The sequence below is a fragment of the Oncorhynchus masou genome, unplaced genomic scaffold (assembly GCF_036934945.1).
Source record: "Oncorhynchus masou masou isolate Uvic2021 unplaced genomic scaffold, UVic_Omas_1.1 unplaced_scaffold_609, whole genome shotgun sequence".
Taxonomy (NCBI): Eukaryota; Metazoa; Chordata; class Actinopteri; order Salmoniformes; family Salmonidae; genus Oncorhynchus; species Oncorhynchus masou.
Window position 1 is genome coordinate 373,676 of NW_027012513.1, and position 27,411 is coordinate 401,086.

The window sequence follows — 27,411 nt, forward strand, 5'->3', positions numbered from 1 at the left end:
ACTACAGACCTGAAGACACATGGTCAGGTCTCCCCTCCATCAGGAGACTACAGACTTGGAAACACATGGTCAGGTCTCTAAACCATCAGGAGACTACAGACCTGGAAACACATGGTCAGGTCTCTAAACCATCAGGAGACTACAGACCTGAAAACACATGGTCAGGTCTCTAAACCATCAGGAGACTACAGACCTGGAAACACATGGTCAGGTCTCTAAACCATCAGGAGACTACAGACCTGAAAACACATGGTCAGGTCTCTAAACCATCAGGAGACTACAGACCTGGAAACACATAGTCAGGTCTCCCCACCATCAGGAGACTACAGACCTGGAAACACATGGTCAGGTCTCTAAACCATCAGGAGACTACAGACCTGAAAACACATGGTCAGGTCTCTAAACCATCAGGAGACTACAGACCTGGAAACACGTGGTCAGGTCTCTAAACCATCAAGAGACTACAGACCTGAAAACACATGGCCAGGTCTCCCCACCATCAGGAGACTACAGACCTGAAAACACATGGTCAGGTCTCTAAACCATCAGGAGACTACAGACCTGAAAACACATGGTCAGGTCTCTAAACCATCAGGAGACTACAGACCTGAAAACACATGGTCAGGTCTCTAAACCATCAGGAGACTACAGACCTGAAAACACATGGTCAGGTCTCCCCACCATCAGGAGACTACAGACCTGAAAACACATGGTCAGGTCTCTAAACCATCAGGAGACTACAGACCTGGAAACACATGGTCAGGTCTCTAAACCATCAGGAGACTACAGACCTGAAAACACATGGTCAGGTCTCTAAACCATCAGGAGTCTACAGACCTGAAAACACATGGTCAGGTCTCTAAACCATCAGGAGACTACAGACCTGAAAACACATGGTCAGGTCTCTAAACCATCAGGAGACTACAGACCTGAAAACACATGGTCAGGTCTCTAAACCATCAGGAGACTACAGACCTGAAAACACATGGTCAGGTCTCCCCACCATCAGGAGACTACAGACCTGAAAACACATGGTCAGGTCTCTAAACCTTCAGGAGACTACAGACCTGAAAACACATGGTCAGGTCTCCCCACCATCAGGAGACTACAGACCTGGAAACACATGGTCAGGTCTCTAAACCATCAGGAGACTACAGACCTGAAAACACATGGTCAGGTCTCTAAACCATCAGGAGACTACAGACCTGAAAACACATGGTCAGGTCTCTAAACCATCAGGAGACTACAGACCTGGAAACACATGGTCAGGTCTCCCCACCATCAGGAGACTACAGACCTGAAAACACATGGCCAGGTCTCTAAACCACCAGAAGACTACAGACCTGGAAACACATGGCCAGGTCTCTAAACCACCAGAAGACTACAGACCTGAAAACACATGGTCAGGTCTCTAAACCATCAGGAGACTACAGACCTGGAAACACATGGTCAGGTCTCTAAACCACCAGAAGACTACAGACCTGGAAACACATGGCCAGGTCTCTAAACCACCAGAAGACTACAGACCTGGAAACACATGGTCAGGTCTCTAAACCATCAGGAGACTACAGACCTGGAAACACATGGTCAGGTCTCTAAACCATCAGGAGACTACAGACCTGAAAACACATGGTCAGGTCTCTAAACCATCAGGAGACTACAGACCTGAAAACACATGGTCAGGTCTCTAAACCATCAGGAGACTACAGACCTGGAAACACATGGTCAGGTCTCTAAACCATCATTAGACTACAGACCTGGAAACACATGGTCAGGTCTCCCCACCATCAGGAGACTACAGACCTGAAAACACATGGCCAGGTCTCTAAACCATCAGGAGACTACAGACCTGGAAACACATGGTCAGGTCTCCCCACCATCAGGAGACTACAGACCTGAAAACACATGGCCAGGTCTCCCCACCATAAGAAGCCTACTGTACCTCTGTACCTTAGCATCGTCTCTCAGTACCTGGCTGCCGATGAGAGCAAGAGAGAGGTGGTTGTATACAGAAATGAATACAGTGTATATAACCCCAGGGTACCTCCCACATAGAGACAGACAGCTAAAACTCAGACTCTACACCTTTATTCTGAATGTTGTTCTCTCCGTGCAGTTTGGTTTCATGGCAGTAGGGCATCCTTTAATATATTAGTTAATGAGGATGCTTTAATAGAAGACACAACAAGCCCCCCCCCCCTGTCTAACAGACAGTATCATGACATAGCTTTCTTGTTGTTCTGTAAACTGAGCCGGCTGGACCGATGGGGGGTAGCGAGAGGGAGAGAGTTTCTGCAAAAATATCCTCCGTGTACAACGTAGAACACCAAATAACGCATGCAGAGCAGAATTAGGCCGATACCCGCTAATTATCAAAATCCAGAAAAGAGCCGTTAAATTCTACAACCACCTAAAAGGAAGTGATTCCCAAACCTTCCCAAACCAAAGTCATCACCTACAGAGAGATGAACCTGGAGAAGAGTCCCCTAAGCAAGCTGGTCCTGGGGCTCTGTTCACAAACACACCCCACAGAGCCCCAGGACAGCAGCACAATTAGACCCAAACAAATTAGGAGAAAACCAAAAAGATAATTACTTGACACATTAGAAAGCATTAACAAACATTTTATTGTTTATTTCTCTTTTGTTTATTATCTATTTCACTTGCTTTAGCAATGTTAACATGTGTTTCCCATGCCAATAAAGCCCCTTAATTAAATTAAAATAGAATTGAAATTCAGAGAGAGAGAGAGAGATAGAGAATAAAAGAGAGAGAGATTGGAGGACGATGACATCCCTAATCACTTAGAGCTGGACACAGACGGACGACGTGAGGAATTTAAATTCTCCCTCCATGTCCTGGTCGTCCGTCTTCAACCTTTTTCGAAGAGGCCGATCCGCAACGACCGACCCATTGTTTTGGGGAATGGTGTGTTTTTAATGCTGCTGACAAATCAATATATTTGTACACTGTGTCCAACAGGCAGCAGTACTCACAGACAGCCCACCTACAGCTACAGCACAGACAGGAGGCTGGCCTCGTCACAAACAGGTAGTCAGTTACTGTATGTTCCTCTTCTGAACAGCGATGTGAAGCTTGTTCAGTTCACAACCCACATATTGCTATAGCAACAGACAACCTGCATCAGGAATTGATTGTCAACTCTGTTTCTCTTCTGAGTTTGTACTCTTGAGTTTGTACTCTAGCAAACAGCTGTCCCGGGCACTGATTGGTTGTAGACTCTAACAAACAGCTGTCCCTAGCACTGATTGGTTGTAGACTCTAGCAAACAGCTGTCCCGGGCACTGATTGGTTGTAGACTCTAACAAACAGCTGTCCCTAGCACTGATTGGTTGTAGACTCTAACAAACAGCTGTCCCTAGCACTGATTGGATGTAGACACTAATAAACAGCTGCCCCCAGCACTGATTGGTTGTAGACTAACAAACAGCTGGGGGGGGGGGACAAAGCTCTATTCGTGGTCCCCTCCTTTGGACTGATTAAATCTAGACGCTAGGGGACGTGGTTGAGAGGAACAGAGGATCGTGAAGAGGGCTTTGAACCCCCCCCCCGACCATAAGAGCATCTCGTTTTCAAACAGACTCTGGCCTTCAACCCGGACTTTGCTTTTTGAAAATCATGTCAGATGAACTCCACGACAAGAAGTATATACTTCACACAGTGGCCGTGTCCCCCCCCCCAACAAAACTAGCGTACTACATACTTAAACTGCATACTATGTACTAATCGTCGCGGCCTACTTTGCACGTACCGTATAGGCTGAAGGTATGCAGCATGCCGCGGGCGCAACGCGGGAGTGGATCCTGATTGGCTGAGTAGGTGGGCGGGCCGAGTGCGGGTGGATTTATTCCCAACGCGGGAGTGGATCCTGATTGGCTGAGTAGGTGGGCGGGCCGAGTGCGGGTGGATTTATTCCCAACGCGGGAGCGGATCCTGATTGGCTGAGTAGGTGGGCGGGCCGAGTGCGGGTGGATTTATTCATTTAACATACTGTACATGCGTCACATTAACCAGCCTGAAAATAGCTACTTTCCAATTTGATTCATTTCTCTAAACTCCGAATAGAATAGGAATGGGAGTGATGGGCCTATTCAGGCTGGTTATAGAAAGACTATCACATTCAACCTAATGGTGTTATAGACCTCCTCAAGCTGGTTATAGACAGACTGTCACATTCAACCTAATGGAGCTGTAGACCTACTTAAGACTGGTTATAGACAGAGTATCACATTCAACTGAATGGAGTTATAGACCTATTCAACCTATACCACAGCCTATAGCCCTATTCAGGTTGGTTATAGACAGAGTATCACATTCAACCTAATGGAGTTATAGACCTCCTCAGGCTGGTTATAGACCTCCTCAGGTTGGTTATAGACAGAGTATCACATTCAACCTAATGGAGTTATAGACCTCCTCAGGCTGGTTATAGACCTCCTCAGGCTGGTTATAGACCTCCTCAGGCTGGTTATAGACCTCCTCAGGCTGGTTATAGACCTCCTCAGGCTGGTTATAGACCTCCTCAGGCTGGTTATAGACCTCCTCAGGCTGGTTATAGACCTCCTCAGGCTGGTTATAGACCTCCTCAGGCTGGTTACAGACCTCCTCAGGCTGGTTATAGACCTCCTCAGGCTGGTTATAGACCTCCTCAGGCTGGTTATAGACCTCCTCAGGCTGGTTATAGACCTCCTCAGGCTGGTTATAGACCTATTCAGGCTGGTTATAGACCTCCTCAGGCTGGTTATAGACCTCCTCAGGCTGGTTACAGACCTCCTCAGGCTGGTTATAGACCTCCTCAGGCTGGTTATAGACCTCCTCAGGCTGGTTATAGACCTCCTCAGGCTGGTTATAGACCTCCTCAGGCTGGTTATAGACCTCCTCAGGCTGGTTATAGACCTCAGGCTGGTTATAGACCTCCTCAGGCTGGTTATAGACCTCCTCAGGCTGGTTATAGACCTCCTCAGGCTGGTTATAGACCTCCTCAGGCTGGTTATAGACCTCCTCAGGCTGGTTATAGACCTCCTCAGGCTGGTTATAGACCTATTCAGGCTGGTTATAGACCTCCTCAGGCTGGTTATAGACCTCCTCAGGCTGGTTATAGACCTCCTCAGGCTGGTTATAGACCTCCTCAGGCTGGTTATAGACCTCCTCAGGCTGGTTATAGACCTCCTCAGGCTGGTTATAGACCTCCTCAGGCTGGTTATAGACCTCCTCAGGCTGGTTATAGACCTCCTCAGGCTGGTTATAGACCTCCTCAGGCTGGTTATAGACCTCCTCAGGCTGGTTATAGACCTCCTCAGGCTGGTTATAGACCTCCTCAGGCTGGTTATAGACCTCCTCAGGCTGGTTATAGACCTCCTCAGGCTGGTTATAGACCTCCTCAGGCTGGTTATAGACCTCCTCAGGCTGGTTACAGACCTCCTCGTTTCCTGCTATCCCATTGATTTCAGTAGCCCGTCCCCATATCTAACTGATCAGCTGTTGTCAAACCTGAAAGCGGTAGGACATCAGGCTTTTTAAAGTATACTAGATTTCTGAAACATCGCATACTATTAAAACAGCGTACTATTTAGGATGTAAACAATGGCTATTTGGGACATGGACATTTTTTTTTTTTTTTTTTTTAGCTCTGAACTCAAAAAAGCACACGGAGAACCCAACTGGTTTGGTTGCATCATCAACTCATCACAGAGAACACACCTGGTTTGGTTGCTTCATCAACTCATCACAGAGAACACACCTGGTTTGGTTGCTTCATCAACTCATCACAGAGAACACACCTGGTTTGGTTGCATCATCAACTCATCACAGAGAACACACCTGGTTTGGTTGCATCATCAACTCATCACAGAGAACACACCTGGTTTGGTTGCATCATCAACTCCTCACAGAGAACACACCTGGATTGGTTGCATCATCAACTCATCACAGAGAACACACCTGGTTTGGTTGCATCAACAACTCATCACAGAGAACACACCTGGTTTGGTTGCATCAACAACTCATCACAGAGAACACACCTGGATTGGTTGCATCATCAACTCATCACAGAGAACACACCTTGATTGGTTGCATCATCAACTCATCACAGAGAACACACCTGGTTTGGTTGCTTCATCAACTCATCACAGAGAACACACCTGGATTGGTTGCATCAACAACTCATCACAGAGAACACACCTGGTTTGGTTGCATCATCAACTCATCACAGAGAACACACCTGGATTGGTTGCATCATCAACTCATCACAGAGAACACACCTGGTTTGGTTGTATCAACAACTCATCACAGAGAACACACCTGGATTGGTTGCATCATCAACTCATCACCAAGAACACACCTGGTTTGGTTGCTTCATCAACTCATCACAGAGAACACACCTGGATTGGTTGCATCATCAACTCATCACAGAGAACACACCTGGATTGGTTGAATCAACAAATGACAGAGAACACACCTGGATTGGTTGCATCATCAACTCATCACAGAGAACACACCTGGTTTGGTTGCTTCATCAACTCATCACAGAGAACACACCTGGATTGGTTGCATCATCAACTCATCACAGAGAACACACCTGGTTTGGTTGCATCAACAACTCATCACAGAGAACACACCTGGATTGGTTGCATCATCAACTCATCACAGAGAACACACCTGGTTTGGTTGCATCAACAACTCATCACAGAGAACACACCTGGTTTGGTTGCATCAACAACTCATCACAGAGAACACACCTGGTTTGGTTGCATCAACAACTCATCACAGAGAACACACCTGGTTTGGTTGCTTCATCAACTCATCACAGAGAACACACCTGGATTGGTTGCATCAACAACTCATCACCTGTAAACAACTCCCTATATGCAACAGTTCAACATATGGAGTACTAATAGGCCTCTTCTTCTTCTGTGTTTTTTTGAGGGTGCAGTCGGTGATTGGTGGAGACACAGCCCTGGAGCTGTTAGCATAATGAGCAGCTGTGTGGCCCTACTTCATTACACACACACACACACACACACACACACACACACACACACACACACACACACACACACACACACACACACACACACACAGACACAGACACACACACACAGGCATGCAGACACACTAACAAACACAGGCATGCAGACACACACACACACACACACACACACACACACACACACACACACACACACACACACACACACACACACACACACACACACACACACACACACACACACACACAGGCATGCAGACACACACACACACACAGACACACACACACACACACACACACACACACACACACACACACACACACACACACAAAGGAAATGTATTTGACGACGTCCCACGTCTCAAAGTCCTGAAAACTCGTATATCTGGTTTAAATACATCTTTATCATCTGTTTGTCAAACGTGATCCGTTACACGTCCAGTTTACATAATTTACGTCTTAATGAATCATCAAGCTATTAATAGCTGTTCATTAGGCTTCTGGAATCACGGCACAACCAAAACCCCGGACGCTGAACCCGAAGCTCGCCGAGCAGAACTGGAATTGAGAGGTCTTGGAGACGAGATCAGACATACCAGCGCAGCTCAGATGAGCTTTGCTATCTTTTGCTCGGGGTGAGTCAGCGTAAACTGACTGGGTGCTCTTTGAAACCTGTCTGTCTTCAATAAGGGGTCAGGGTGAGTCAGCGTAAACTGACTGGGTGCTCTTTGAAACCTGTCTGTCTTCAATAAGGGGTCAGGGTGAGTCAGCGTAAACTGACTGGGTGCTCTTTGAAACCTGTCTGTCTTCAATAAGGGGTCAGGGTGAGTCAGCGTAAACTGACTGGGTGCTCTTTGAAACCTGTCTGTTTTCAATAAGGGGTCAGGGTGAGTCAGCGTAAACTGACTGGGTGCTCTTTGAAACCTGTCTGTCTTCAATAAGGGGTCAGGGTGAGTCAGCGTAAACTGACTGGGTGCTCTTTGAAACCTGTCTGTCTTCAATAAGGGGTCAGGGAGTGAAGATAACACCTTTGGTCTACTTGCAGGTGATAGGGTACACACACACACACACACAGAGAGAGACACACACACACACACACCCACACACAGACAAAGACACACGCACAGACACACGCACACACAGACACACACAGACACACACACACACACACGCACACGCACACACAGACACAGACACACACACAGGGGCAGAGGCATGCAAGCAGACAAACAAACACACACACAGAGAGAGAGAGAGAGAGAGAGAGAGAGCCATGCAGACAAACACACACATTCAAAACTGCATTTGACTGTGGTACTTTGGACTCAGTAATTACAGAATAACTGTAATGTAGTTGAACTGCAGTTATAACTGTACTGTAGTGGAACTGCAGTTATAACTGTACTGTAGTTGAACGGCAGTTATAACTGTACTGTAGTTGACCTGCAGTTATAACTGTACTGTAGTGGAACTGCAGTTATAACTGTACTGTAGTTGAACGGCAGTTATAACTGTACTGTAGTTGAACTGCAGTTATAACTGTACTGTAGTTGAACTATAGTTATAACTGTACTGTAGTTGACCTGCAGTTATAACTGTACTGTAGTTGACCTGCAGTTATAACTGTACTGTAGTTGAATTGCAGTTATAACTGTACTGTAGTTGAACTGCAGTTATAACTGTACTGTAGTTGAACTGCATTTATAACTGTACTGTAGTTGACCTGCAGTTATAACTGTACTGTAGTTGAACTGCAGTTATAACTGTACTGTAGTTGAACTGCAGTTATAACTGTACTGTAGTTGAACTGCAGTTATAACTGTACTGTAGTTGAACTGCAGTTATAACTGTACTGTAGTTGAACTGCAGTTATAACTGTACTGTAGTTGAACTGCAGTTATAACTGTACTGTAGTTGAACTGCAGTTATAACTGTACTGTAGTTGAACTGCAGTTATAACTGTACTGTAGTTGAACTGCAGTTATAACTGTACTGTAGTTGAACTGCAGTTATAACTGTACTGTAGTTGAACTGCAGTTATAACTGTACTGTAGTTGAACTGCAGTTATAACTGTACTGTAGTTGAACTGCAGTTATAACTGTACTGTAGTTGAACTGCAGTTATAACTGTACTGTAGTTGAACTGCTGTTATACTGGACAATTAGTGCAGTAACAAAAAACGTGTTCTTTTGGACTCAGTATTTGCAGTATATTGCAATTATACTGCACTCTAACTAACTACAGTTATACTACAGTGTACTATGTTTATACTACAGTGTACTACAGTTATACTACCGTGTACTACAGTTATACTACAGTGTACTACAGTTGTACTGCACTCTAACTACAGTTATACTACAGTGTACTGCAGTTGTACTGCACTCTAACTACAGTTATACTCCTGTGTACTACAGTTGTACTGCACTCTAACTACAGTTATGCTACAGTGTACTGCAGTTGTACTGCACTCTAACTACAGTTATACTACAGTGTACTGCACTCTAACTACAGTTATACTACAGTGTACTGCAGTTGTACTGCACTCTAACTACAGTTATACTACAGTGTACTGCATTTGTACTGCACTCTAACTACAGTTAAACTATAGTGTACTGCCGTTGTACTGCACTCTGTCTACAATATTTTTTCGTAAGGGTAGGTATATACCACACACATTTCTGCCTAACAATAACAATGTTTACCGTTGGTAGTGGAATGTGTCTGTTCAACCTGTCCTCAATTTCGCAACACCACATGTGGCCTCGGTCCAAATGTCCCAGAATTCAACAACGCCTTCTTTTGCAGTGTCAAACGATCTCTGGTCTGTGAAATATACTCCTGATTTACAGAGAGAAGGATTTACAATCCAGACTGGTAGGGAATATATTTACGCACTCATCAAAATTCATCCACGGGGTTTTTCTGTGTGTTTAATCTACAGCCGATGCAGGACGTGTTGCGCGCCAGTAACAGAGGTTCGAGTAACATCAGTAAAACAACGCGTTTTTGTTTAATCCCTAACTCCTCGCGCCATTATTTTGATGAACTTTGCCTTCGTGTTAGGCTACTTATCTGACGCCGTATGTGCGGGTTACATTTGAACGATAAAACCCACTGCTGCGCTGCGATGATAGTGATAAGAGCCGTGCAACTGAACACAGTAACATACGGGAACTTGCAGTAGTTTATCATTGAAGCAGATTTATTGTTATTTATTTTTTAATTGCAATGTTTCTGTTGACGCTGACTGGCAAAACCTGCATAGCGGTGCGGTGCATATCGATAGTGCATTGAATGGATTTTAAAGGACTTAACAATAGACTGCTTTGCTTTTTTTTTAAACTTATATATATTTTTTAGAGGGTAGATCAACTTTAATATTGCAAATAGAAAATGTAATTGTCTACATCACTTCCAATCCCTGGTATATTTATATGGTAAATATATATATATATATATATATATATATATATATATATATATATATATATATATATATATATATATATATATATATATATATGTGTACACACACACATCTTTTTAAAATGTATTATCTTTTATTATTTCCCGCGAACCCTACGACCCCTCCCCTGATTGGAGTAAACTAGCGAACAACAACACTTAGGCTTTTACTATATACATTTACGGGCACAATCTATTGTAAAATAGTTATATTTTGACTTCCTTTATTTCTGATGTCCATCCGGTTTGATTTCTATTTGCCATGTATATTTTTAACTGTGCTGTTTCACAAACGTTCTGTTACGCCCTGGTCTATATGTATTATGTTTATCCTCATTTATTGGCCAGGGTGTGACATGTGACATGGGTTTATTTGTGGAAAGCTGTTACACGTTCTGAACCAAATATACATTTCACAGACACAGTGTGTTTTACATTTGTTATCTTGTTGTTATTAGTCATATCTTTCAGCTCCATTCAACCCCTCCCATCTATCTCTAAACACCATCCAGTCCCATCCTTCAGCTCCATTCAACCCCTCCCATCTATCTCTAAACACCATCCAGTCACATCCTTCAGCTCCATTCAACCCCTCCCACCTATCTCTGAACACCATCCAGTCCCAACCTTCAGCTCCATTCAATCCCTCCCATCTATCTCTGAACACCATCCAGTCCCAACCTTCAGCTCCATTCAACCCCTCCCATCTATCTCTTAACACCATCCAGATTGTAAATTAAAGATTTTTTTTTTGCTAAAGTAATAATTATATTATTGATTGATTGACTATAACTTTTCAGATCACCCAGTAGTGTTATCTGCAGAGTTATCTCCAGGTAAATGTTGACTACAGATCCCCTAACAGCTGTGTTTATAGATGCTAGTCTCTACACCAGTCAGACTACATAACCCATAACAGCTGTGTTTATAGATACTAGCCTCTACACCAGTCAGACTACAGATCCCCTAACAGCTGTGTTTATAGATACTAGCCTCTACACCAGTCAGACTACAGATCCCCTAACAGCTGTGTTTATAGATGCTAGTCTCTACACCAGTCAGACCTCAGATCCCCTAACAGCTGTGTTTATAGATACTAGCCAAGACACCAGCGAGACTACAGATCCCCTAACAGATGTGTTTATAGATGCTAGCCTCTACACCAGTCAGACTACAGATCCCCTAACAGCTGTGTTTATAGATGCTAGCCTCTACACCAGTCAGACTACAGATCCCATAACAGCTGTGTTTATAGATACTAGCCTCTACACCAGTCAGACTACAGATCCCCTAACAGCTGTGTTTATAGTTGCTAGTCTAGACACCAGTCAGACTACAGATCCCATAACACCAGCTGTGTTTATAGATTCTAGTCAAGACACCAGTCAGACTACAGATCCCATAACAGCTGTGTTTATAGATACTAGCCTCTACATCAGTCAGACTACAGATCCCATAACAGCTGTGTTTATAGATACTAGCCTCTACACCAGTCAGACTACAGATCCCATAATACCAGCTGTGTTTATAGATACTAGCCTCTACACCAGTCAGACTACAGATCCCATAACACCAGCTGTGTTTATAGATACTAGCCTCTACATCAGTCAGACTACAGATCCCCTAACAGCTGTGTTTATAGATGCTAGCTAGACACCAGATAGACTACAGATCCCATAACACCAGCTGTGTTTATAGATACTATCCTCTACATCAGTCAGACTACAGATCCCATAACAGCTGTGTTTATAGATGCTAGCTAGACACCAGATAGACTACAGATCCCATAACACCAGCTGTGTTTATAGATACTAGCCTCTACACCAGTCAGACTACAGATCCCATAACACCAGCTGTGTTTATAGATACTAGCCTCTACATCAGTCAGACTACAGATCCCATAACAGCTGTGTTTATAGATACTAGCCTCTACACCAGTCAGACTACAGATCCCATAACAGCTGTGTTTATAGATGCTAGCTAGACACCAGTCAGACTACAGATCCCCTAACAGCTGTGTTTATAGATACTAGCCTCTACACCAGATAGACTACAGATCCCCTAACAGCTGTGTTTATAGATACTAGCCTCTACACCAGATAGACTACAGATCCCCTAACAGCTGTGTTTATAGATACTAGCCTCTACATCAGTCAGACTACAGATCCCATAACAGCTGTGTTTATAGATACTAGCCTCTACACCAGTCAGACTACAGATCCCATAACACCAGCTGTGTTTATAGATACTAGCCTCTACATCAGTCAGACTACAGATCCCCTAACAGCTGTGTTTATAGATACTAGCCTCTACATCAGTCAGACTACAGATCCCCTAACAGCTGTGTTTATAGATGCTAGCTAGACACCAGATAGACTACAGATCCCATAACAGCTGTGTTTATAGATACTAGCCTCTACACCAGTCAGACTACAGATCCCCTAACATCTGTGTTTATAGATACTAGCCTCTACACCAGTCAGACTACAGATCCCATAACAGCTGTGTTTATAGATACTAGCCTCTACATCAGTCAGACTACAGATCCCATAACAGCTGTGTTTATAGATGCTAGCCTCTATACCAGTCAGACTACAGATACCATAACAGCTGTGTTTATAGATACTAGCCTCTACACCAGCCAGACTACAGATACCATAACAGCTGTGTTTATAGATGCTAGCTAGACACCAGTCAGACTACAGATCCCCTAACAGCTGTGTTTATAGATACTAGCCTCTACACCAGCCAGACTACAGATACCATAACAGCTGTTTTTATAGATACTAGCCTCTACACCAGCCAGACTACAGATACCATAACAGCTGTGTTTATAGATACTAGCCTCTACATCAGTCAGACTACAGATCCCATAACAGCTGTGTTTATAGATACTAGCCTCTACATCAGTCAAACTACAGATCCCATAACACCAGCTGTGTTTATAGATACTAGCCTCTACACCAGTCAGACTACAGATCCCATAACACCAGCTGTGTTTATAGATACTAGCCTAGACACCAGTCAGACTACAGATCCCCTAACAGCTGTGTTTATAGATGCTAGCTAGACACCAGTCAGACTACAGATTCCATAACAGCTGTGTTTATAGATACTAGCCTCTACACCAGTCAGACTACAGATCCCATAACACCAGCTGTGTTTATAGATGCTAGTCTAGACACCAGTCAGACTACAGATCCCATAACACCAGCTGTGTTTATAGATACTAGCCTCTACACCAGTCAGACTACAGATCCCATAACAGCTGTGTTTATAGATGCTAGCCTAGACACCAGCCAGACTACAGATCCCATAACAGCTGTGTTTATAGATGCTAGCCTCTACACCAGTCAGACTACAGATCCCCTAACAGCTGTGTTTATAGATGCTAGCTAGACACCAGATAGACTACAGATCCCATAACACCAGCTGTGTTTATAGATACTAGCCTCTACATCAGTCAGACTACAGATCCCCTAACAGCTTTGTTTATAGATGCTAGCTAGACACCAGATAGACTACAGATCCCATAACACCAGCTGTGTTTATAGATACTAGCCTCTACACCAGTCAGACTACAGATCCCATAACACCAGCTGTGTTTATAGATACTAGCCTCTACATCAGTCAGACTACAGATCCCATAACAGCTGTGTTTATAGATACTAGCCTCTACACCAGTCAGACTACAGATCCCCTAACACCAGCTGTGTTTATAGATACTAGCCTCTACACCAGTCAGACTACAGATCCCCTAACAGCTGTGTTTATAGATACTAGCCTCTACATCAGTCAGACTACAGATCCCATAACACCAGCTGTGTTTATAGATACTAGCCTCTACATCAGTCAGACTACAGATCCCATAACACCAGCTGTGTTTATAGATACTAGCCTCTACACCAGTCAGACTACAGATCCCATAACAGCTGTGTTTATAGATGCTAGCCTAGACACCAGCCAGACTACAGATCCCATAACAGCTGTGTTTATAGATGCTAGCCTCTACACCAGTCAGACTACAGATCCCCTAACAGCTGTGTTTATAGATGCTAGCTAGACACCAGATAGACTACAGATCCCATAACACCAGCTGTGTTTATAGATACTAGCCTCTACATCAGTCAGACTACAGATCCCCTAACAGCTTTGTTTATAGATGCTAGCTAGACACCAGATAGACTACAGATCCCATAACACCAGCTGTGTTTATAGATACTAGCCTCTACATCAGTCAGACTACAGATCCCATAACAGCTGTGTTTATAGATGCTAGCTAGACACCAGATAGACTACAGATCCCATAACACCAGCTGTGTTTATAGATACTAGCCTCTACATCAGTCAGACTACAGATCCCCTAACAGCTTTGTTTATAGATGCTAGCTAGACACCAGATAGACTACAGATCCCATAACACCAGCTGTGTTTATAGATACTAGCCTCTACATCAGTCAGACTACAGATCCCATAACAGCTGTGTTTATAGATGCTAGCTAGACACCAGATAGACTACAGATCCCATAACACCAGCTGTGTTTATAGATACTAGCCTCTACACCAGTCAGACTACAGATCCCATAACAGCTGTGTTTATAGATACTAGCCTCTACACCAGTCAGACTACAGATCCCCTAACACCAGCTGTGTTTATAGATACTAGCCTCTACACCAGTCAGACTACAGATCCCCTAACAGCTGTGTTTATAGATACTAGCCTCTACATCAGTCAGACTACAGATCCCATAACAGCTGTGTTTATAGATGCTAGCTAGACACCAGATAGACTACAGATCCCATAACACCAGCTGTGTTTATAGATACTAGCCTCTACACCAGTCAGACTACAGATCCCATAACACCAGCTGTGTTTATAGATACAAGCCTCTACATCAGTCAGTCTACAGATCCCATAACAGCTGTGTTTATAGATACTAGCCTCTACACCAGTCAGACTACAGATCCCCTAACACCAGCTGTGTTTATAGATACTAGCCTCTACATCAGTCAGACTACAGATCCCATAACACCAGCTGTGTTTATAGATACTAGCCTCTACATCAGTCAGACTACAGATCCCATAACACCAGCTGTGTTTATAGATACTAGCCTCTACACCAGTCAGACTACAGATCCCATAACAGCTGTGTTTATAGATGCTAGCCTAGACACCAGCCAGACTACAGATCCCATAACAGCTGTGTTTATAGATGCTAGCCTCTACACCAGTCAGACTACAGATCCCCTAACAGCTGTGTTTATAGATGCTAGCTAGACACCAGATAGACTACAGATCCCATAACACCAGCTGTGTTTATAGATACTAGCCTCTACATCAGTCAGACTACAGATCCCATAACAGCTGTGTTTATAGATGCTAGCTAGACACCAGATAGACTACAGATCCCATAACACCAGCTGTGTTTATAGATACTAGCCTCTACATCAGTCAGACTACAGATCCCCTAACAGCTTTGTTTATAGATGCTAGCTAGACACCAGATAGACTACAGATCCCATAACACCAGCTGTGTTTATAGATACTAGCCTCTACATCAGTCAGACTACAGATCCCATAACAGCTGTGTTTATAGATGCTAGCTAGACACCAGATAGACTACAGATCCCATAACACCAGCTGTGTTTATAGATACTAGCCTCTACACCAGTCAGACTACAGATCCCATAACACCAGCTGTGTTTATAGATACTAGCCTCTACATCAGTCAGACTACAGATCCCATAACAGCTGTGTTTATAGATACTAGCCTCTACACCAGTCAGACTACAGATCCCCTAACACCAGCTGTGTTTATAGATACTAGCCTCTACACCAGTCAGACTACAGATCCCCTAACAGCTGTGTTTATAGATACTAGCCTCTACATCAGTCAGACTACAGATCCCATAACAGCTGTGTTTATAGATGCTAGCTAGACACCAGATAGACTACAGATCCCATAACACCAGCTGTGTTTATAGATACTAGCCTCTACACCAGTCAGACTACAGATCCCATAACACCAGCTGTGTTTATAGATACAAGCCTCTACATCAGTCAGTCTACAGATCCCATAACAGCTGTCTTTATAGATACTAGCCTCTACATCAGTCAGACTACAGATCCCATAACAGCTGTGTTTATAGATGCTAGCTAGACACCAGATAGACTACAGATCCCATAACACCAGCTGTGTTTATAGATACTAGCCTCTACATCAGTCAGACTACAGATCCCCTAACAGCTGTGTTTATAGATGCTAGCTAGACACCAGATAGACTACAGATCCCATAACACCAGCTGTGTTTATAGATACTAGCCTCTACACCAGTCAGACTACAGATCCCATAACAGCTGTGTTTATAGATACTAGCCTCTACATCAGTCAGACTACAGATCCCATAACAGCTGTGTTTATAGATACTAGCCTCTACACCAGTCAGACTACAGATCCCCTAACACCAGCTGTGTTTATAGATACTAGCCTCTACACCAGTCAGACTACAGATCCCCTAACAGCTGTGTTTATAGATACTAGCCTCTACATCAGTCAGACTACAGATCCCATAACAGCTGTGTTTATAGATGCTAGCTAGACACCAGATAGACTACAGATCCCATAACACCAGCTGTGTTTATAGATACTAGCCTCTACACCAGTCAGACTACAGATCCCATAACACCAGCTGTGTTTATAGATACAAGCCTCTACATCAGTCAGACTACAGATCCCATAACAGCTGTGTTTATAGATACTAGCCTCTACACCAGTCAGACTACAGATCCCCTAACAGCTGTGTTTATAGATACTAGCCTCTACATCAGTCAGACTACAGATCCCATAACACCAGCTGTGTTTATAGATACTAGCCTCTACATCAGTCAGACTACAGATCCCATAACAGCTGTGTTTATAGATACTAGCCTCTACACCAGTCAGACTACAGATCCCCTAACATCTGTGTTTATAGATACTAGCCTCTACACCAGTCAGACTACAGATCCCATAACACCAGCTGTGTTTATAGATACTAGCCTCTACATCAGTCAGACTACAGATACCATAACAGCTGTGTTTATAGATACTAGCCTAGACACCAGTCAGACTACAGATCCCCTAACAGCTGTGTTTATAGATACTAGCCTAGACACCAGTCAGACTACAGATCCCATAACAGCTGTGTTTATAGATACTAGCCTCTACACCAGTCAGACTACAGATCCCATAACACCAGCTGTGTTTATAGATGCTAGTCTAGACACCAGTAAGACTACAGATCCCATAACACCAGCTGTGTTTATAGATACTAGCCTCTACACCAGTCAGACTACAGATCCCATAACACCAGCTGTGTTTATAGATACTAGCCTAGACACCAGTCAGACTACAGATCCCCTAACAGCTGTGTTTATAGATACTAGCCTAGACACCAGTCAGACTACAGATCCCATAACACCAGCTGTGTTTATAGATACTAGCCTCTACACCAGTCAGACTACAGATCCCCTAACATCTGTGTTTATAGATACTAGCCTAGACACCAGTCAGACTACAGATCCCCTAACAGCTGTGTTTATAGATACTAGCCTAGACACCAGTCAGACTACAGATCCCATAACAGCTGTGTTTATAGATACTAGCCTCTACACCAGTCAGACTACAGATCCCATAACACCAGCTGTGTTTATAGATGCTAGTCTAGACACCAGTCAGACTACAGATCCCATAACACCAGCTGTGTTTATAGATACTAGCCTCTACACCAGTCAGACTACAGATCACATAACAGCTGTGTTTATAGATGCTAGCCTAGACACCAGCCAGACTACAGATCCCATAACAGCTGTGTTTATAGATGCTAGCCTCTACACCAGTCAGACTACAGATCCCATAACAGCTGTGTTTATAGATGCTAGCCTAGACACCAGCCAGACTACAGATCCCATAACAGCTGTGTTTATAGATGCTAGCTTCTACACCAGTCAGACTACAGATCCCCTAACAGCTGTGTTTATAGATGCTAGCTAGACACCAGATAGACTACAGATCCCATAACACCAGCTGTGTTTATAGATACTAGCCTCTACATCAGTCAGACTACAGATCCCCTAACAGCTTTGTTTATAGATGCTAGCTAGACACCAGATAGACTACAGATCCCATAACACCAGCTGTGTTTATAGATGCTAGCTAGACACCAGATAGACTACAGATCCCATAACACCAGCTGTGTTTATAGATACTAGCCTCTACACCAGTCAGACTACAGATCCCATAACACCAGCTGTGTTTATAGATACTAGCCTCTACATCAGTCAGACTACAGATCCCATAACAGCTGTGTTTATAGACACTAGCCTCTACACCAGTCAGACTACAGATCCCCTAACATCTGTGTTTATAGATACTAGCCTCTACACCAGTCAGACTACAGATCCCATAACACCAGCTGTGTTTATAGATACTAGCCTCTACACCAGTCAGACTACAGATCCCCTAACAGCTCTGTTTATAGATACTAGCCTCTACATCAGTCAGACTACAGATCCCATAACACCAGCTGTGTTTATAGATACTAGCCTCTACATCAGTCAGACTACAGATCCCATAACACCAGCTGTGTTTATAGATACTAGCCTCTACATCAGTCAGACTACAGATCCCATAACAGCTGTGTTTATAGATACTAGCCTCTACACCAGTCAGACTACAGATCCCCTAACATCTGTGTTTATTGATACTAGCCTCTACACCAGTCAGACTACAGATCCCATAACACCAGCTGTGTTTATAGATACTAGCCTCTACATCAGTCAGACTACAGATACCATAACAGCTGTGTTTATAGATACTAGCCTAGACACCAGTCAGACTACAGATCCCCTAACAGCTGTGTTTATAGATACTAGCCTAGACACCAGTCAGACTACAGATCCCATAACAGCTGTGTTTATAGATACTAGCCTCTACACCAGTCAGACTACAGATCCCATAACACCAGCTGTGTTTATAGATGCTAGTCTAGACACCAGTAAGACTACAGATCCCATAACACCAGCTGTGTTTATAGATACTAGCCTCTACACCAGTCAGACTACAGATCCCATAACACCAGCTGTGTTTATAGATACTAGCCTAGACACCAGTCAGACTACAGATCCCCTAACAGCTGTGTTTATAGATACTAGCCTAGACACCAGTCAGACTACAGATCCCATAACACCAGCTGTGTTTATAGATACTAGCCTCTACACCAGTCAGACTACAGATCCCCTAACATCTGTGTTTATAGATACTAGCCTAGACACCAGTCAGACTACAGATCCCCTAACAGCTGTGTTTATAGATACTAGCCTAGACACCAGTCAGACTACAGATCCCATAACAGCTGTGTTTATAGATACTAGCCTCTACACCAGTCAGACTACAGATCCCATAACACCAGCTGTGTTTCTAGATGCTAGTCTAGACACCAGTCAGACTACAGATCCCATAACACCAGCTGTGTTTATAGATACTAGCCTCTACACCAGTCAGACTACAGATCACATAACAGCTGTGTTTATAGATGCTAGCCTAGACACCAGCCAGACTACAGATCCCATAACAGCTGTGTTTATAGATGCTAGCCTCTACACCAGTCAGACTACAGATCCCATAACAGCTGTGTTTATAGATGCTAGCTAGACACCAGATAGACTACAGATCCCATAACACCAGCTGTGTTTATAGATACTAGCCTCTACATCAGTCAGACTACAGATCCCCTAACAGCTGTGTTTATAGATACTAGCCTCTACACCAGTCAGACTACAGATCCCCTAACAGCTGTGTTTATAGATACTAGCCTCTACATCAGTCAGACTACAGATCCCCTAACAGCTGTGTTTATAGATACTAGCCTAGACACCAGTCAGACTACAGATCCCATAACACCAGCTGTGTTTATAGATACTAGCCTCTACACCAGCCAGACTACAGATCCCATAACAGCTGTGTCTATAGATGCTAGCTAGACACCAGATAGACTACAGATCCCATAACAGCTGTGTTTATAGATGCTAGCTAGACACCAGTCAGACTACAGATCCCATAACACCAGCTGTGTTTATAGATACTAGCCTCTACACCAGCCAGACTACAGATCCCATAACAGCTGTGTCTATAGATGCTAGCTAGACACCAGATAGACTACAGATCCCATAACAGCTGTGTTTATAGATGCTAGCTAGACACCAGATAGACTACAGATCCCATAACACCAGCTGTGTTTATAGATACTAGCCTCTACATCAGTCAGACTACAGATCCCCTAACAGCTGTGTTTATAGATACTAGCCTCTACACCATTCAGACTACAGATCCCCTAACAGCTGTGTTTATAGATACTAGCCTCTACATCAGTCAGACTACAGATCCCCTAACAGCTGTGTTTATAGATACTAGCCTAGACACCAGTCAGACTACAGATCCCATAACACCAGCTGTGTTTATAGATACTAGCCTCTACACCAGCCAGACTACAGATCCCATAACAGCTGTGTCTATAGATGCTAGCTAGACACCAGATAGACTACAGATCCCATAACAGCTGTGTTTATAGATGCTAGCTAGACACCAGTCAGACTACAGATCCCATAACACCAGCTGTGTTTATAGATACTAGCCTCTACACCAGTCAGACTACAGATCCCATAACAGCTGTGTTTATAGATACTAGCCTAGACACCAGTCAGACCACAGATACCATAACAGCTGTGTTTATAGATACTAGCCTCTACACCAGCCAGACTACAGATCCCATAACAGCTGTGTCTATAGATGCTAGCTAGACACCAGATAGACTACAGATCCCATAACAGCTGTGTTTATAGATGCTAGCTAGACACCAGTCAGACTACAGATCCCATAACACCAGCTGTGTTTATAGATACTAGCCTCTACACCAGTCAGACTACAGATCCCATAACAGCTGTGTTTATAGATACTAGCCTAGACACCAGTCAGACCACAGATACCATAACAGCTGTGTTTATAGATAATAGCCTCTACACCAGTCAGACTACAGATCCCATAACACCAGCTGTGTTTATAGATACTAGCCTAGACACCAGCCAGACTACAGATCCCCTAACAGCTGTGTTTATAGATGCTAGCCTAGACACCAGATAGACTACAGATCCCATAACACCAGCTGTGTTTATAGATGCTAGCCTAGACACCAGTCAGACTACAGATACTATCATATTCATTGCTGTGTGTCGGTCTGTGAATCAGACGGTGTTGTCTGTCTGGACCCAGCGTGTTGGCGGTTTCATTGGACGTTAATGCAGGTTCAGTATGCATGATGACTCCTGTAAATGTTGGTGCGCACCGTTCAGGCCGTCTTCATGAAGAGCAAAAAGTCCCAATGCTGCTTACAGTGTCTCTCGTCGGTCGTGGCAGAGTGACACCAAGACGAAGGAAACGCCATCCATGATAGACAGCGAGGTGTTCCTGGCCTTCTCTACCTACGCCACTGTCGTCGTCCTTTATTGAAGTTCAATCAAACCTAAACCGTGTGATGGCTAAAGTTTATGTTGTTCTGCTCTGTTTTCCAGCAAGACTCGAACCGAACAGCCATGGCAGAGCTAACTCATATGATAGACAGCGAGGTGTTCCTGGCCTTCTCTACCTACGCCACTATCGTCGTCCTCAAGATGATGCTGATGTCTCCCATGACTGCATACTTCCGCTTCACGAGAAAGGTACAGGAATGTGTTGGTCATCTGCCTCCACAGTGTTATATAGTCTGTAAGTCAACTCTATGGTGTGAACTTGTCTCTGCCTCCACAGTGTTATATAGTCTGTAAGTCAACTCTATGGTGTGAACTTGTCTCTGCCTCCACAGTGTTACATAGCCTGTAAGTGAACTCTATGGTGTGAACTTGTCTCTGCCTCCACAGTGTTAAATAGCCTGTAAGTGAACTCTATGGTGTGAACTTGTCTCTGCCTCCACAGTGTTACATAGTCTGTAAGTGAACTCTATGGTGTGAACTTGTCTCTGCCTCCACAGTGTTTTGCCAACATGGAAGACACAGGGATGGCTAAGACTCCAGAGGACAAGAAGAGGATGCTGAGAGTTGACCCGGATGTGGAACGTGTGAGAAGGTAGGCCTACCCTTATAGAGGCCTACCCTTATAGAGGCCCACCCTTATAGAGCCCTACCCTTATAGAGGCCTACCCTTATAGAGGCCAACCCTTATAGAGGCCTACCCTTATAGAGGCCTACCCTTATAGAGGCCAACCCTTATAGAGGCCCACCCTTATAGAGCCCTACCCTTATAGAGGCCTACCCTTATAGAGGCCCACCCTTATAGAGGCCCACCCTTATAGAGGCCCACCCTTATAGAGGCCCCTAGACTTATAGAGGCCCACCCTTATAGAGGCCCACCCTTATAGAGGCCCACCCTTATAGAGGCCTACCCTTATAGAGGCCCCTACCCTTATAGAGGCCCATCCTTATAGAGGCCAACCCTTATAGAGGCCCCTAGACTTATAGAGGCCTACCCTTATAGAGGCCTACCCTTATAGAGCCCCCTACCCTTATAGAGGCCCACCCTTATAGAGGCCTACCCTTATAGAGCCCCTACCCTTATAGAGGCCCACCCTTATAGAGGCCCCTAGACTTATAGAGGCCCACCCTTATAGAGGCCTACCCTTATAGAGCCCTACCCTTATAGAGCCCCCTACCCTTATAGAGGCATACCCTTATAGAGGCCTACCCTTATAGAGTCCTACCCTTATAGAGGCCTACCCTTATAGAGGCCTACCCTTATAGAGGCCTACCCTTATAGAGGCCCCTACCCTTATAGAGGCCCACCCTTATAGAGGCCCACCCTTATAGAGTCCTACCCTTATAGAGGCCCCTAGACTTATAGAGGCCTACCCTTATAGAGCCCCCTACCCTTATAGAGGCCTACCCTTATAGAGGCCTACCCTTATAGAGGCCCACCCTTATAGAGGCCTACCCTTATAGAGGTCTACCCTTATAGAGCCCCCTACCCTTATAGAGGCCTACCCTTATAGAGGCCTACCCTTATAGAGGCCCACCCTTATAGAGGCCTACCCTTATAGAGCCCCCTACCCTTATAGAGGCCCACCCTTATAGAGGCCCACCCTTATAGAGGCCCCTAGACTTATAGAGGCCCACCCTTATAGAGGCCTACCCTTATAGAGGCCTACCCTTATAGAGGCCCCTAGACTTATAGAGGCCTACCCTTATAGAGGCCTACCCTTATAGAGGCCTACCCTTATAGAGGCCCCTAGACTTATAGAGGCCTACCCTTATAAAGGCCAACCCTTATAAAGGCCTACCCTTATAGAGGCCCCTACCCTTATAGAGGCCTACCCTTATAGAGGCCTACCCTTATAGAGGCCTACCCTTATAGAGGCCCCTAGACTTATAGAGGCCTACCCTTATAGAGGCCAACCCTTATAGAGGCCCCTACCCTTATAGAGGCCCCTAGACTTATAGAGGCCCCTAGACTTATAGAGGCCCCTAGACTTATAGAGGCCCCCAGACTTATAGAGGCCCCTAGACTTATAGAGGCCCCTAGACTTATAGAGGCCCCTAGACTTATAGAGGCCCACCCTTATAGAGGCCCCTAGACTTATAGAGGCCTACCCTTATAGAGGCCCCTAGACTTATAGAGGCCCCTACCCTTATAGAGGCCCACCCTTATAGAGGCCCCTAGACTTATAGAGGCCTACCCTTATAGAGGCCTACCCTTATAGAGCCCCCTACCCTTATAGAGGCCTACCCTTATAGAGGCCTACCCTTATAGAGGCCTACCCTTATAGAGCCCCCTACCCTTATAGAGGCCCACCCTTATAGAGGCCCACCCTTATAGAGGCCCACCCTTATAGAGGCCCCTAGACTTATAGAGGCCTACCCTTATAGAGGCCCACACTTATAGAAGCCCACCCTTATAGAGGCCTAACCTTATAGAGGCCTACCCTTATAGAGGCCTACCCTTATAGAGGCCTACCCTTATAGAGCCCCCTACCCTTATAGAGGCCCACCCTTATAGAGGCCCACCCTTATAGAAGCCCACCCTTATAGAGGCCTACCCTTATAGAGGCCTACCCTTATAGAGGCCTACCCTTATAGAGGCCTACCCTTATAGAGGCCCTACCCTTATAGAGGCCTACCCTTATAGAGGCCCACCCTTATAGAGGCCAACCCTTATAGAGGCCTACCCTTATAGAGGCCCTACCCTTATAGAGGCCCTACCCTTATAGAGGCCCACCCTTATAGAGGCCAACCCTTATAGAGGCCTACCCTTATAGAGGCCCTACCCTTATAGAGGCCCACCCTTATAGAGGCCAACCCTTATAGAGGCCCACCCTTATAGAGGCCTACCCTTATAGAGGCCTACCCTTATAGAGGCCCACCCTTATAGAGCCCCCTACACTTATAGAGGCCAACCCTTATAGAGGCCTACCCTTATAGAGGCCTACCCTTATAGAGCCCCCTACCCTTATAGAGGCCTACCCTTATAGAGGCCCCTAGACTAATAGAGGCCTACCCTTATAGAGGCCAACCCTTATAGAGGCCCCTAGACTAATAGAGGCCTACCCTTATAGAGGCCCCTAGACTTATAGAGGCCTACCCTTATAGAGGCCAACCCTTATAGAGGCCCCTAGACTAATAGAGGCCTACCCTTATAGAGGCCTACCCTTATAGAGGCCCCTAGACTAATAGAGCCCTACCCTTATAGAGGCCTACCCTTATAGAGGCCTACTCTTATAGAGGCCAACCCTTATAGAGGCCCACCCTTATAGAGGCCCACCCTTATAGAGGCCTACCCTTATAGAGGCCCACCCTTATAGAGGCCCACCCTTATAGAGGCCCACCCTTATAGAGGCCTACCCTTATAGAGGCCTACCCTTATAGAGGCCTCTAGACTTATAGAGGCCAACCCTTATAGAGGCCTACCCTTATAGAGGCCCACCCTTATAGAGGCCCACACTTATAGAGGCCTACCCTTATAGAGGCCTACCCTTATAGAGGCCCACCCTTATAGAGGCCTACCCTTATAGAGGCCTACCCTTATACAGGCCTACCCTTATAGAGGCCTACCCTTATAGAGGCCTACCCTTATACAGGCCTACCCTTATAGAGGCCTACCCTTATAGAGGCCCCTAGATTTATAGAGGCCTACCCTTATAGAGGCCTACCCTTATAGAGGCCCACCCTTATAGAGGCCCACCCTTATAGAGGCCCACCCTTATAGAGGCCCACCCTTATAGAGGCCCACCCTTATAGAGGCCCACCCTTATAGAGGCCCACCCTTATAGAGGCCCACCCTTATAGAGGCCTACCCTTATAGAGGCCCACCCTTATAGAGGCCTACCCTTATAGAGGCCTACCCTTATAGAGGCCTACCCTTATAGAGGCCCACCCTTATAGAGGCCCACCCTTATAGAGCCCCTAGACTTATAGAGACCCACCCTTATACAGCCCCCTAGACTAATAGAGGCCTACCCTTATAGAGGCCCACTCTTATAGAGGCCTACCCTTATAGAGGCCTACCCTTATAGAGGCCTACCCTTATAGAGGCCTACCCTTATAGAGGCCCCTAGACTTATAGAGGCCTACCCTTATAGAGGCCTACCCTTATAGAGGCCCACCCTTATACAGCCCCCTAGACTTATAGAGGCCTACCCTTATAGAGGCCCACCCTTGTAGAGGCCCACCCTTATAGAGGCCCACCCTTATAGAGGCCTACCCTTATAGAGGCCCCTAGACTTATAGAGGCCTACCCTTATAGAGGCCAACCCTTATAGAGGCCCCTAGACTAATAGAGGCCTACCCTTATAGAGGCCTACCCTTATAGATGCCCCTAGACTAATAGAGCCCTACCCTTATAGAGGCCTACCCTTATAGAGGCCTACTCTTATAGAGGCCAACCCTTATAGAGGCCCACCCTTATAGAGGCCCACCCTTATAGAGGCCTACCCTTATAGAGGCCCACCCTTATAGAGGCCCACCCTTATAGAGGCCCACCCTTATAGAGGCCTACCCTTATAGAGGCCTACCCTTATAGAGGCCCCTAGACTTATAGAGGCCAACCCTTATAGAGGCCTACCCTTATAGAGGCCCACCCTTATAGAGGCCCACACTTATAGAGGCCTACCCTTATAGAGGCCTACCCTTATAGAGGCCCACCCTTATAGAGGCCTACCCTTATAGAGGCCTACCCTTATACAGGCCTACCCTTATAGAGGCCTACCCTTATAGAGGCCCCTAGATTTATAGAGGCCACCCTTATAGAGGCCTACCCTTATAGAGGCCTACCCTTATAGAGGCCTACCCTTATACAGGCCTACCCTTATAGAGGCCTACCCTTATAGAGGCCCCTAGATTTATAGAGGCCTACCCTTATAGAGGCCTACCCTTATAGAGGCCCACCCTTATAGAGGCCTACCCTTATAGAGGCCCACCCTTATAGAGGCCCACCCTTATAGAGGCCCACCCTTATAGAGGCCCACCCTTATAGAGGCCCACCCTTATAGAGGCCTACCCTTATAGAGGCCTACCCTTATAGAGGCCTACCCTTATAGAGGCCCACCCTTATAGAGGCCTACCCTTATAGAGGCCTACCCTTATAGAGGCCCACCCTTATAGAGGCCCACCCTTATAGAGCCCCCTAGACTTATAGAGACCCACCCTTATACAGCCCCCTAGACTAATAGAGGCCTACCCTTATAGAGGCCCACTCTTATAGAGGCCTACCCTTATAGAGGCCTACCCTTATAGAGGCCTACCCTTATAGAGGCCTACCCTTATAGAGGCCCCTAGACTTATAGAGGCCTACCCTTATAGAGGCCTACCCTTATAGAGGCCCACCCTTATACAGCCCCCTAGACTTATAGAGGCCTACCC

At 45.2% G+C, this 27,411-nt stretch overlaps 2 protein-coding genes across 3 annotated transcripts in view; both read left to right on the forward strand.

Annotated features, from left to right (window-relative positions):
- The window catches only part of LOC135536384 (microsomal glutathione S-transferase 1-like), a 46,055-nt gene that overhangs the window by 10,589 nt on the left and 8,055 nt on the right, over positions 1–27,411 (forward strand). Inside the window, exons 1-3 of one of the 2 annotated variants that reach the window (XM_064962726.1) lie at positions 9,801–9,884; positions 22,081–22,227; positions 22,536–22,630. In XM_064962726.1, the coding sequence (XP_064818798.1) occupies positions 22,102–22,227; positions 22,536–22,630 (221 nt within the window). In that variant the 5' untranslated portion in view covers positions 9,801–9,884; positions 22,081–22,101. Of the gene's footprint in view, positions 1–9,800; positions 9,885–22,080; positions 22,228–22,535; positions 22,631–27,411 lie in introns of those variants that run through there. The other variant, XM_064962728.1, reaches the window with a different exon arrangement.
- Positions 9,801–27,411, forward strand: part of LOC135536383 (microsomal glutathione S-transferase 1-like) — a 39,120-nt gene continuing 21,509 nt past the window's right edge. The window contains exon 1 of the mRNA XM_064962725.1: positions 9,801–9,884. The gene's annotated coding sequence lies outside the window, so the exon portion shown is untranslated. The remainder of the gene's footprint in view (positions 9,885–27,411) is intronic.